Source organism: Centropristis striata, unplaced genomic scaffold (assembly GCF_030273125.1).
Source record: "Centropristis striata isolate RG_2023a ecotype Rhode Island unplaced genomic scaffold, C.striata_1.0 Scaffold_53, whole genome shotgun sequence".
Lineage (NCBI taxonomy): Eukaryota > Metazoa > Chordata > Actinopteri > Perciformes > Serranidae > Centropristis > Centropristis striata.
In genome coordinates, this window is record NW_026739069.1 from 1 (window position 1) to 12500 (window position 12500).

At 42.8% G+C, this 12500-nt stretch overlaps 1 protein-coding gene across 1 annotated transcript in view; it reads left to right on the forward strand.

The window, feature by feature from the left end:
* Positions 1–1481: 1481 nt before the first annotated feature.
* LOC131968030 (exocyst complex component 6B-like) overlaps positions 1482–12500 on the forward strand; it is a gene marked incomplete at both ends in the record, with an annotated part of 31953 nt that continues 20934 nt past the window's right edge. Inside the window, 6 exons of the mRNA XM_059328777.1 lie at positions 1482–1489; positions 3267–3350; positions 3656–3702; positions 8735–8855; positions 8943–9014; positions 11321–11418. Of these exons, the coding sequence (XP_059184760.1) occupies positions 1482–1489; positions 3267–3350; positions 3656–3702; positions 8735–8855; positions 8943–9014; positions 11321–11418 (430 nt within the window). The remainder of the gene's footprint in view (positions 1490–3266; positions 3351–3655; positions 3703–8734; positions 8856–8942; positions 9015–11320; positions 11419–12500) is intronic.

Consider the following 12500-nt stretch of genomic DNA (forward strand, 5'->3'; position numbering starts at 1 on the left):
CACTTTTGTCACCTCACAACATCAAACCAAACGTGCTTCCAGAACAAAAGTGTCTAGATTACGACCAGTGAGATTCACATTTCTACCATCAGCTTTATTGTTTTGTTTGTGACTTTGTGTTTTCAATGGACATTGTTCAGCCAAGGGTCAGATTAAAACCCTCTGGAGTCTCCACAAGCTCCAGATCATGACTTCTTCTTCACATTTATACCTCTAACGTTCTGGCTGTAAACTCCATGAGGCCAGTTTCAGTTTGATGATGATATACCAAGTAAAACTGGAGACAAGCTCAAATAGATTTAGTATCAAATGATAGAACTGGATGGAACCCTCTTATATGGTAGATTTGACACCTTTTTTCATATTTGCAACATTTAAAATTCTTTATTGAGCATGATGGTGTTTTGAAAGTAAAAAAAAAAGATTAAAAATCACATTTTATGTTGGACTAAAGGACTAAAAAAGACACAAAATGACCATAAAAGAAACAAATGAGGAGACAAAATGTCCAGAAAACACAAAATGACTCAAAAAATGACTAAAAAAAGACACAAAATAAGTAAAACAGACAACAAAAGATACAAAATGACTAAAAAAAGAAACAAATGAGGAGGACAAAATTACCAAAAAAACCCACAGAAGACACAAAATGACTAAAAAATACACAAAATGACCAAAAAAGACACTACAAAAGACACAAAAAAGACACAAAAAGACAAAATGACCAAAAAAGACACAAATGACTTACAAATGGAGTTACAAAATTCAACAAACATTTTACATTTTAATGCGTAAAAATAACATTTTAAACATTTAATGGAGGTCTATCGCCGAAAACGCTGTAATGTGTTGTGTTTTTTGGTTATTTTCTCTTTTTTTTTAATCTCGGCTAAATGATTCAGTGGTTTGGAAAACGTCAAAGTGACTTTATTTTTCTTGCCGTATCTTCAGAACGTCCTGTCATAGTGATAGCAGGTATTGGGCACCACACACGTACATATAATGTGTAGATATGTGTGTGTCCTGCTGGTGGTCCGGTCCCTCGGTAAGGGTTCTGGACTCTTATCGTGAGCTCACCGAGGACTCTGGTCCTGGTCTGCTCCCCAGATAGGCCTCCTGTTCCTCCCACAGAGCAGAGCGCGAGATAAGAGCGAGAGCTTCTGTGTAATGGAAGGAAAAGATACGATGTGGTCAAGTTTAGAGAGCTGATTCTGTGTTTCAGAGCAGTGACGCCAAGCAGCTCTGGTCATCAAACACACTTCCTCTTTCTTCCTCTTCCTCACTCACTCATTCTCACATGACCTCATCTCAACTTTCCCATCATTCAGTGCTTCTTACATTTGGTTTTTCTACCCCGTTAAAAATCAAAAACGGCCTCAAACAACCCTAAACATTTGGCTGCGTCCCTCGCTGTTGTCAGCTTAAGTACAGCTTTACTGTTTGGACCGCATGTTGCGTTTAAAGAGCATGAATCCTGACAGCTGAAAAGGTAATTCAAGGAAATGTGTAACATAATATTCAACAGCAACAATATTCAGACTCAGATTTAACCCGTTTTGACTTTGGCTCGTCCCTCTCTTTCGTCTTACAGGCTATAGGTTTGTCTGCTGTTGCCAGACTAATTCGTAAATGGCTGTTCTGACTTCCAAGGAACATTGTTGGCATGAACAGAGCAAAATGAAATAAAATATGACCTTTAAACAATCCTGTAACAATAAATCATGTGATGTAGCAGGAGGCGACACATGCAAATTGGGGCAATGTTTGGTTTCTCTTCTGGTTTGACGGTTTTATCTGTGAGTTTCTGGACACCAGTCATCTTATCAAACTCTAAAATTTCCCTGTTGTGGGAATAAAAAAGAAATATGTTATCTTAAACCACATGAGAGAGACATTTGGGATCGGCCTGCTCAGGGCCAGGGCGGGTGGAAATCTGTCTCACAGAGCAAATAAAACACGAGCTCGGTAGATTTGTTTCGGTTTTCAGGTTGGCCCTGAAAGACCAGGTTGGTCTTATAAAGTCACAGGTTAAAAATAAAATATCGTACCCAGGTTATTTGAAATCCTAAAGGTTTAAGGATTTATTGGTTCTATAGGCGCTTGCAACAGAGAAAAGATGGTTTGAGGTCACCATAGTTTTTGTGAGTCCTATGTGTGTTTAAGTGGTATAAATTTGTTTGACCAAAAAAAAAAAAATAATAATTGGGATCCCATTTTCAAATATGCAATCTTTTCCATTTGCAGTTACAGAATATTATTTTGTTATCTTTAGTCAGAATTAAGGTTTAGGGACTGCCACCCAATGGTGTCTCAAACACTTAAATACCTATCATCCATCCATCCATCCATCCATCCATCCATCCATCCATCCATCCATCCATCCATCCATCCGCCCATCCATCCATCCATCCATCCATCCATCCATCCATCCATCCATCCATCCATCCACCTTGTATCTGTCCATCCGCCCATCCATCCAACCATCCATCCACCTTGTATCTGTCCATCCGCCCATCCATCCATCCATCCATCCGCCCATCCATCCATCCATCTGCCCATCCATCCATCCATCCATCCGCCCATCCATCCATCCATCCATCCACCTTGTATCTGTCCATCCGCCCATCCATCCGCCCATCCATCCATCCATCCATCCATCCATCCATCCACCTTGTATCTGTCCATCCATCCATCCATCCATCCATCCGCCCATCCATCCACCCATCCGCCCATCCATCCATCCACCCATCCATCCATCCACCCAACCATCCATCCATCCATCCGCCCATCCATCATCCATCCATCCATCCATCCATCCATCCATCCATCCATCCACCTTGTATCTGTCCATCCATCCATCCATCCATCCATCCGCCCATCCATCCACCCATCCGCCCATCCATCCGTCCACCCACCCATCCATCCATCCATCCATCCATCCACCTTGTATCTGTCCATCCGCCCATCCATCCATCCATCCATCCATCCACCCATCCATCCAACCATCCATCCATCCATCCATCCACCCATCCATCCAACCATCCATCCACCCATCCATCCATCCATCCATCCATCCATCCATCCATCCATCCATCCATCCATCCATCCATCCATCCATCCATCCATCCATCCATCCATCCATCCATCCATCCATCCATCCATCCATCCATCCATCCATCCATCCATCCATCCATCCATCCATCCATCCATCCATCCATCCATCCATCCATCCACCCACCCTTTCTTACCTGTCCTTTGTGTTGTAGGGTTTGCGTGATGTGTTTGAGAACTACTACAGAAAGCAGAGGAGGAAACAGGCTCGCCTGGTGCTGCAGCCTCACTCTAACATGGTACGACCCTGCACCTCCACCTTTACGTCCACACACTCCTAACTCCACCTGGCCTCCTCCTGCACACACACTCCCCTCCCCCACTCAAACACACTCCTGAATCTATGACTCAGAAACAATTAAACCTTTAACTTTATTATCTAATAAATAATGTGTTTTTCCTGGTGTAAGTTGAATTTGATACATTTTGTTGTTATCTTTCTGGACTTTATCTTTGCTGTTGGACTCTTTATCCCTCCTTCTGTTACTCCCTGTCTATCTCTTCCCTCTTTATCTCTTTTTCCCCTTTTCTTTTACATTTCCAGCATGAAACTCTGGAGGGATACAGGCGGTACTTCAATCAGATTGTCGGGTAAGTTTTTATTTTAACTTAACCTCTTTATCTATAGAGTCTTCAGAGATTAAAATATTTTTGTATTTTTCTGTGATTTTAACTCATTTGAAGTGGCATTCTTCTCATTTTAAAACCCTTTTTAGTCTGACCATTCAGAGTGTAACTTAAATCTGTGTCTGTATATGTTTATTTCATTTGTTTTCTGCTGCCATTAATACTCCTTCTACATATCTGTGGAAATTAAACTGTTAAAAATATGCCCTAATAATCATAGTCATAACTCAGTCACATCTGAGCACACAGACATGATGAACATATTTTTATATTCAGGGTGACCTAAACATCATGGAAATCATTATATCCATTGCAAATAAACATCTATAACACCACTAAGAATGGAACGAAAAAAAGTGGCTCCATTTTCACGATTTAAAGTTTTCTTTAGTGGTAATCCAGTGATGGTTGTCTTTAGACTTGGGATGTTATTGTTCTTTAGCCTTCTTTTGTTAACCTACACTACAGGCCAATACGTTTGGAAACAAGATCAAATTTGTTAAAAAAAAAAGATCATAGTTTCATTGCTATACTTTGCAACAAAATAAACATGATTATTATATAAAGAGTCACTTATTAGAACATAGTTTTACTATAATCATCAGGTCGTTTTTATTGCCTAGACTTTGTGTTTCCTTCTTTCCTTAATGTTGTCAGAAATATGAACACAGTTGAGATTTGTTGGGATTTTTGTATCCAAACTCTCAAAAGCCAAAGAGCTAATGTGAATAATGCAAACTGTGATTGGTTTGTGACTCTCCCAAATCTCCTCCACCCTTATTTTCTTTTGGTAACATTTATTCACCAATGGTCTGATAACATCAATGTTTACCTAAAGGTCAATGGAGGAAAATGGTTAAATTCAATAAAGGTAAAGTCTGATCATGTAGTAAACACATCCAGAAATACAAAGAATCCAGACTGGTTTTTAAGAAAGACATTGTGAACAGAAAATTTAAGTTGCTTCCAAACTTTTGGCCTGTAGTGTATGAAAAAACATTAACTGACAATTAAAATTTACCATTTAGGATCTTGTCGTCAAAATGAATTGATGTTGATGTTATAAAATACAATAAAAAGGCAACACAAACCCTCAATTTTAGTTCTTTGAAAGTCTTGTGTGCTGTATATTGACTCTGAGACCTGTGGCGGAATAAACCCTTTCAAATAGTCCTGACGGTGCAGTAGACTCTCACTAGAGTGACCAGCTTTGGAAAGCACGTCTGTTTACCTCGTGGCCATTAGCTTGTTGAGGGCGTTGCTCTGGCAGCGCCACACGACTCCAGCCTGGCAGAACACACCGCTGTCCCATTATTGTCCTCATGGTTACGGAAAAGACTCCTGGCCTGATCTGACGTGGGTGTAGCACGGGCCAAAGAAGAGCCCATTAACTTGTGTTTTCACTTAACATTGAAGAAAGGGCGTGGCGTTGGCAGACGCCTGATGATTAAGGATGGGTGTTCATCTTCAGTCAAGCCAACATCCTTCCCTCCCTCTTTTCATCCATCCACCCACCCATCTATCCATCCATCCTTTCATCCATCCATCCCGTCACCCATTCACCTTTCCCTGACTCCTCTCCCAAAACTCATCTAATCCACAAATAGATCCATTCTTGCATCCATGTGTCATCCCTTTACCCACCCGTCCATCCATCTACCCCTCCATCCAACCATCCATCCATCCAACCATCCATCCAACCATCCATCTCTACATCCATCCACCCACCCATCCATCCATCCATCTCTACAACCATTCATCCACCCATCCATCCATCTCTACAACCATTCATCCACCCATCCATCCATCTCTACATCCATCCATCCATCCATCCATCTCTACATCCATCTCTACATCCATCCATCCATCTCTACATCCATCCATCCATCCATCCATCCATCCATCTCTACATCCATCTCTACATCCATTCATCCATCCATCCATCCATCTCTACATCCATCCATCCATCCATCCATCATCCATCTCTACATCCATTCATCCATCCATCTCTACATCCATTCATCCACCCATCCATCCATCTCTACACCCATCCATCCATCCATCCATCTCTACATCCATCTCTACATCCATTCATCCACCCATCCATCCATCTCTACATCCATCCATCCATCTCTACATCCATCCATCCATCCATCTCTACATCCATCTCTACATCCATTCATCCACCCATCCATCCATCCATCCATCCACCTCTCCACCGGTTCTAGTCCTCCTGTGTAACTTGGCAGAGAGCAGTGAGAGAGAGAAGCTCTGAGTGAAACCAAACATTGGGCGTTTAGCGACACCTCGTTTCATTTCGTTTGAGTGACTTCTGACCATTTGACATCTTTTCATCTCTCCTCCCCTCCCACTGTTTTCCATCCCTCTCTGGTCACACTCACCCCTCCCTTCCTTATACTTTTCCTCTCATCCATCACTCCATCCAATTATCTGCATTGCATTCAAACACACACACACACACACACACACACACACACACACACACACACACACACACAGACACACGGTGGTGACGATTGATAGAGTGTGTGTGATGGTGGTTGGCTTATTGCTGTTATTCCTTCTGTCTGTCTGACTGGAGCAGACGCTTTTAAAAACACCGCCAAGGCTGGACACTAATACACACACACACACAATGGTGCACACACACACACTAAATCACACACAATGGCGCACACACACACACTAACTCACACACACTCAGGTCTGTTATTCCCATTTTTGGAAGGTGCCATCCCATGTCTCTCATCCATTGCTGTTTCTCCACCATTTCATCATCCGTTCATCCGTTCTTCCACTCGTTTCCCATCCAGCCATCATCCGGCCAATCATCTTTTCATCTGCAGCGGTCTCAGTAACAACTGAAGTTGTCTTTTTGTAACTTCTTGCCATGGACAGCTGTGGCCACATTAGGTTTTCTGCCATGCGTACGTCCTATTCTCCTCAGCTGTGAGGGATTCACTCTTTTCCAGTTTGGCACAAACGTCCACTTGGACGCAAGGATGAACTGATTAAGTCAAGTCTAGTTTATTTATCCTAACTTGGGCATGGATGAGAGTTGATCACCCAGTGCACACACAACAATTAAAGTAAACTACAATATTTAAGGGAAGTTACCGGCTCAGCTCCTTCTTCACCACGAAGGTCCGGCACAACTCCTGCATCACTGCTGACGCCGCACCAAACCACCTGTCCATCTTACGCTCCGTTCTACCGTCACTGCTGAACAAGACCCACAGATACTGGAACTCCTTCTCTTGAGGCAGTACCTCTCTCCACCCAGAGGGGGCAGTCTACCGTTTTCACCCAGAGAACCATGGCCTCAGACTTGGAGGTGCTGACTTTTATCCCAACCGCTTCGCACTCAACCGCAAACCGCCCCAACGAGTGCTGGAGGTCCCGGTCTGATGAAGCCAAAAGAATCACATCATCTGCAAAAAAGCAGAGATTCAATTCTAAGGTCACCAAACTGGATCCCTTCCTCCCCCCGGCTGGGCCTTGAGATCCATCCATGCCAAATATCTAAATAATCAGAAGACACACATTCCCCCTACTGCACCATTAGACTAAATCTGTTTTATTCTCTTTCTGAAGCACACAAACCCCTCCACCAACGGAGAATAGAAAATCCCCTCCCATCATATTTACCCTCTTCACTAATGACGAAGAGAAGACATGCTCAGTCGGGCCACAAAGTGGACCACATGGTGGCTCATTGTGGTCTGGCGAGGCCCAGAGGGCCCTGGTGTGGGTGAGACATGTTGTCAGTGGATATAAACCAAAGTCACTCTGCAGAATCCATTTCACACGGGCGTCATTTCAAGAAAGCAGCTCAACGTTTGACTGACGAGTGCCGAGACGTCAGCAGCTCTTTCTGCTTGACTGGATGAATGAGCCACTTGCTCGGCTGTCGTTGTTACGAGTAAATTATTTCTAAACTGAGTAATCATGACCGCTCGTCTGGAAAAGTTGTCAGAGTTCACTGAAACTGCCACAGCAATACCTTTTTAAACAAATCTGAAGATCGAAATTGGCAACACAGTTGATGAATTCTACTTTTATGTTGCTAATGTCTACTCTAAATTAATTTCCTCTACCCAAACCAAACATTACAATTGAAAAACCTTCTGAAATCTGATTTTACCTCTTTTTTGAAATGGAAAATGGGCATTAAACAGGTGCATGGAAACACACTAATTATCTCTTGGATCAGGGAGTCACTGCACCCGTCTTAGTAATAAGCAGCACATAAGCACCCTGTAAAACTAAAACTTGTTGTTTTTTTGTTGTTGTTTTTACACTTTTTAGAGGTATACTATGCATTTTTCTATCAAAAAAATGCATAGAGCAGGGTTGGGCAATTTATATTCCCAAGGGGCCACATGAGATACTGCAAAGGTTGCAGAGGGCCGGACCAAAACTCTGACTTAAATTCTGCTCAGTTTTAATTTCATTGCGTTGTAAAATGCAATAAATTATCTGGTTTTGAGCTGCTACTGGTAAGAAAACATGTTAAAAAAAATAAGACTATGTTAATGGTGAGTAAGTCAAATATATCATTAAATAATAGTAAAAACTTTTCCACTTATTTTCCACCTTTTTACTTATTTTCCATTTATTTTAAACACAACATACATTCACACCACAAAAACAATATAGAGCATGTATGTCATGCAGTAAACCAGAAATGTAGTAACTTTATGCACAAAGCAATACGTTTATTTCAAGGTAACAAGATAACTCAGTTTTCTTTTGTTTACGAAGCTATGAAAATAGCAGGTACAGCACTGAAAGCAATGCAAATATAGCAAGAGAAAATGCCAAGCGGACAATTTTAATCCTAAAACGAGATGTTTGTTTTCACTTCTTTGATCCAGGGAGGATGTTGTGTTTACAAACAGTAAGTGATGATTCCTGCATACTATGCCTTTAAGATAATTGGTCTTTGTTGTCCTTCTTGTGCTTCTCCTTCCAGCTTCTTCGTGGTGGAGGATCACGTCCTTCACACCACGCAGGGTTTGGTCAACAGAGCGTACGTGGAGGAGCTTTGGGAGCTGGCGCTGTCTAAAATCATCGCTGCCCTGAGGACCCACTCCGTACGAACAAACACAAACACAAACACACACTTCAGAGCATAAAACATCAACATCAAAGCTCTCTGACACACTCCTCTGTCTCCTCAGTCGTACTGTGACAACCCAGACCTGGTCCTGGATCTGAAGAACCTCATCGTCCTTTTTGCTGACACACTGCAGGTATGTGTGGGACCCAAAAATGGACATTCTGCCTTTTTTATATTTTTGATTCTCAATATATTGGTCAGTTTAAAGGCTAATTGTATGAAATAGGAAGCTGCTAAAAGGTTTGATGCGGTGAAAGTGAAAAAAAAAAATGATATATCACATTTTTATGACACTTGTATGAGAGGGCCCCGTGGCTCGTTAAGAAGAGTAAGAACGAGTCTCCAAAAGTCTCCAATAACACCAGAAAAAGTCGCTGGATTTGTCTCCAGTCGCTTTTTAAAAAAATAGTCTCTAAGGGGGTCTGAAAAGTCACTAAATATAGCAACAAAGTTGCTAAGTTGGCAACACTGCTTCGCCGGCTTTTACAAATGCCCCGTGTTGTTTAGGGTCCCGAAGAGTCAAAGTGTGAGTTAATTTTAAAGAGGCCTCGAGGGTTAATGTATAAAATTCAGCATTTTCTTTCCATTTTCTATGTTTTCGTTCTTAAAATCATCTTGGTGCATGCTGAGTAACATATTTGACCCCGGGGGCCCATGAAACCTGTTCAAAGCATGTTTTTCAGTTTAAAAATGGACGCCAGCCAATCTGTAGAGAAAGACTTTCTTTCTTAATTCGCCATTTTTTAGAAGTTTTATCATCTGATGTCAGTTTGCTCTCCGTGCTTGTATGAATGAATGAACTAACCTGGATGGATTGAGTGTGATGGATGAGAGGATGGAGGGATGTGGAGCAGGAGATAGAGGGGATGTGGCTAAAAACTGGATGGGAGAAACATTCAGAGATGAGTGAGCGAGAAGGAAAGAGGGGAATGATGAATGGACGGTTACAGAGAGAAGTGATGAGGTGCCACTGAATAGCTGAATTCAGCTCAGTCTCTAAAACATCACAGGAAGTCTATTTACTATTGTTTTATGTTGGAGTCTCTCCTCCTATAGATCTGCCCTTCTTTATGTTTCATACATGTAGCTTTGAAAACACAAACACACCCTCATGGATGACACCCTCATCTGTCAGAGCTGAAGTCAGTGGTTTTATTGCACTACTATTAAACGAACAATAGGAACTGTGCACAACGTCAGCAGATGATCATAAACAAAGCAGCATGGCTAATTATGCACAGAGTCTCCGCTGATCATAAACATAGTGATGAGAATTAACCGGCATCGCTAACTGTGCACAGAGTGTCTGGTGCTTGTTGTAAACAAACAGAGATCGCTAAGTGAACACCTCCTGCAGCAGCAGCACATACACACTGTACTGCTACAGAGCTAACTGTTAGCCTGTTAGCACATACACACTGTACTGCTACAGAGCTAACTGTTAGCCTGTTAGCATATACACACTGTACTGCTACAGAGCTAACTGTTAGCCTGTTAGCATATACACACTGTACTGCTACAGAGCTAACTGTTAGCCTGTTAGCATATACACACTGTACTGTTACAGAGCTAACTGTTAGCCTGTTAGCACATACACACTGTACTGCTACAGAGCTAACTGTTAGCCTGTTAGCATATACACACTGTACTGCTACAGAGCTAACTGTTAGCCTGTTAGCATATACACACTGTACTGCTACAGAGCTAACTGTTAGCCTGTTAGCACACACACACTGTACTGCTACAGAGCTAACTGTTAGCCTGTTAGCATATACACACTGTACTGCTACAGAGCTAACTGTTAGCCTGTTAGCACACACACACTGTACTGCTACAGAGCTAACTGTTAGCCTGTTAGCAATTTGCAGACTGGACACTAAGGGGTTAACATCCCCTCCGGCTCTGTAGCTTGGAGAGACTGCTGCAGGAGGACTGTGCCCAACGGGCCCCGCGGCTCTTTAAGAAGAGTAAGAACGAGTCTCCAAAAGTCTCCAATAACACCAGAAAAAGTCGCTGGATTTGTCTCCAGTCGCTTTTTTAAAAAAATAGTCTCTAAGGGGGTCTGAAAAGTCTCTAAATATAGCAACAAAGTTGCTAAGTTGGCAACACTGCTTCACCAGCTTTTACAAATGTTGCATGTTGTTGTGGCGTCCAGTACTACGTCACATCCTGCTTAGTGTTCTATCCAATCAGCAACCAGGCTGTTTTCAGGGGAGAAACACGGCCCCGCCCCCTGGTGGTTGGTGGACTACTGGTGTAGAAAGTGTTGATTAGATCTGCAGGAGAGACGCATTTTAAAATGGAAATATCACCGACCACCAGGTTAATTTAATCGTGGCGGCCAAAATCGTGATCACGATTAAAATGAGATTAATTGTGTTGTTGCTGTTCCATGTTGAGCTGATGCTCACTTGTTGCTCTGGTTTGATCCTCCTGCAGGGTTACGGCTTCCCGGTGTCCCAGCTGTTTGACATGCTGCTGGAGATGAGGGAGCAGTACGGAGAAATCCTGCTCAAGAGATGGAACATCACCTTCAGGTACCCACACACCACACACCTCTACTCTTAGGCCCCGTTCACACGAGGACGGTCTGAACAGAAGACGCAAAAGTGGCGTCTCGTCTTCACTTTTTATTCCTCGTTTAGACGAGTGTTTTCGGGAGGAAATCTGCTGCATACGGTGACTCAAAAGTGTGTGAAATTGGATTGTATGCAGCCAGGCGGCATCACTTAAAGCCATAAGAGCATCTTTGGGCATGCAGAAGTTTTCACGCCACACATTTTCATCAGCTACTCCTTCCACAAAGTTCTCCACCATCACTAGATCTCCCAGGTCTCCTCCAAAGCCGTCTGGCTCCTCCCACCAATTGCTGCATCCAGAATGTGATGGAGGTAATTCCAGATCCTTCTCTGTTCACTAATACTATCTGTACATATCCTGGACATTTGGTGGAAAGACTCCTGTAAGTTTATTAGAGCTGCCAGAGCAGCTTGAAGGTCCCACCATGGAAATAATCCCACGTTTCTTTATTTCCTGTCCTGGAGCATGTATGTGACGTAAACACATACGTGATGTGAGCAGATCAGATCAGAGTTTTGTGTCTTGTCAGTGTAGACGACACGCTACGGAGGAGCGGATTCAACTTTTACACTTTGGAGGGTGGTTTCAGATTTTTGCGTCTTTAAGCCCCCAAAACGCCGTCACCGTCTAAACGAAAGGCACTTCCCATAAAATATTTTGTCGTTTTTACCCGCAAGCGTCCTCGTGCGAACGGGGCCTTAGTCATACTGAACTGTGTTTAGGTGATCAGGCTTTTAACCTTCACCTCTCTAGCTGGAAGGTCATAAGGGGGCACCTACACACACACACACACACACACACACACACACACACACACACACACACACTCACGCAACCAATATTAGTTTGTGGGAAACGTCCTCATTGTGGTTTTGAAGTTTTACGAGCAGCCAGAGAGAGGAAGTGTTTTAAAGCAGAACGTCCGGAACATTCTCTACCCTTCAGAATGGGTACTACCCTTATAAGGTGTGTGTGTGTGTGTGTGTGTGTGTGTGTGTGTGTGTGTGTGTGCGTGTGTGTTTGGGCTCACATGCCATTG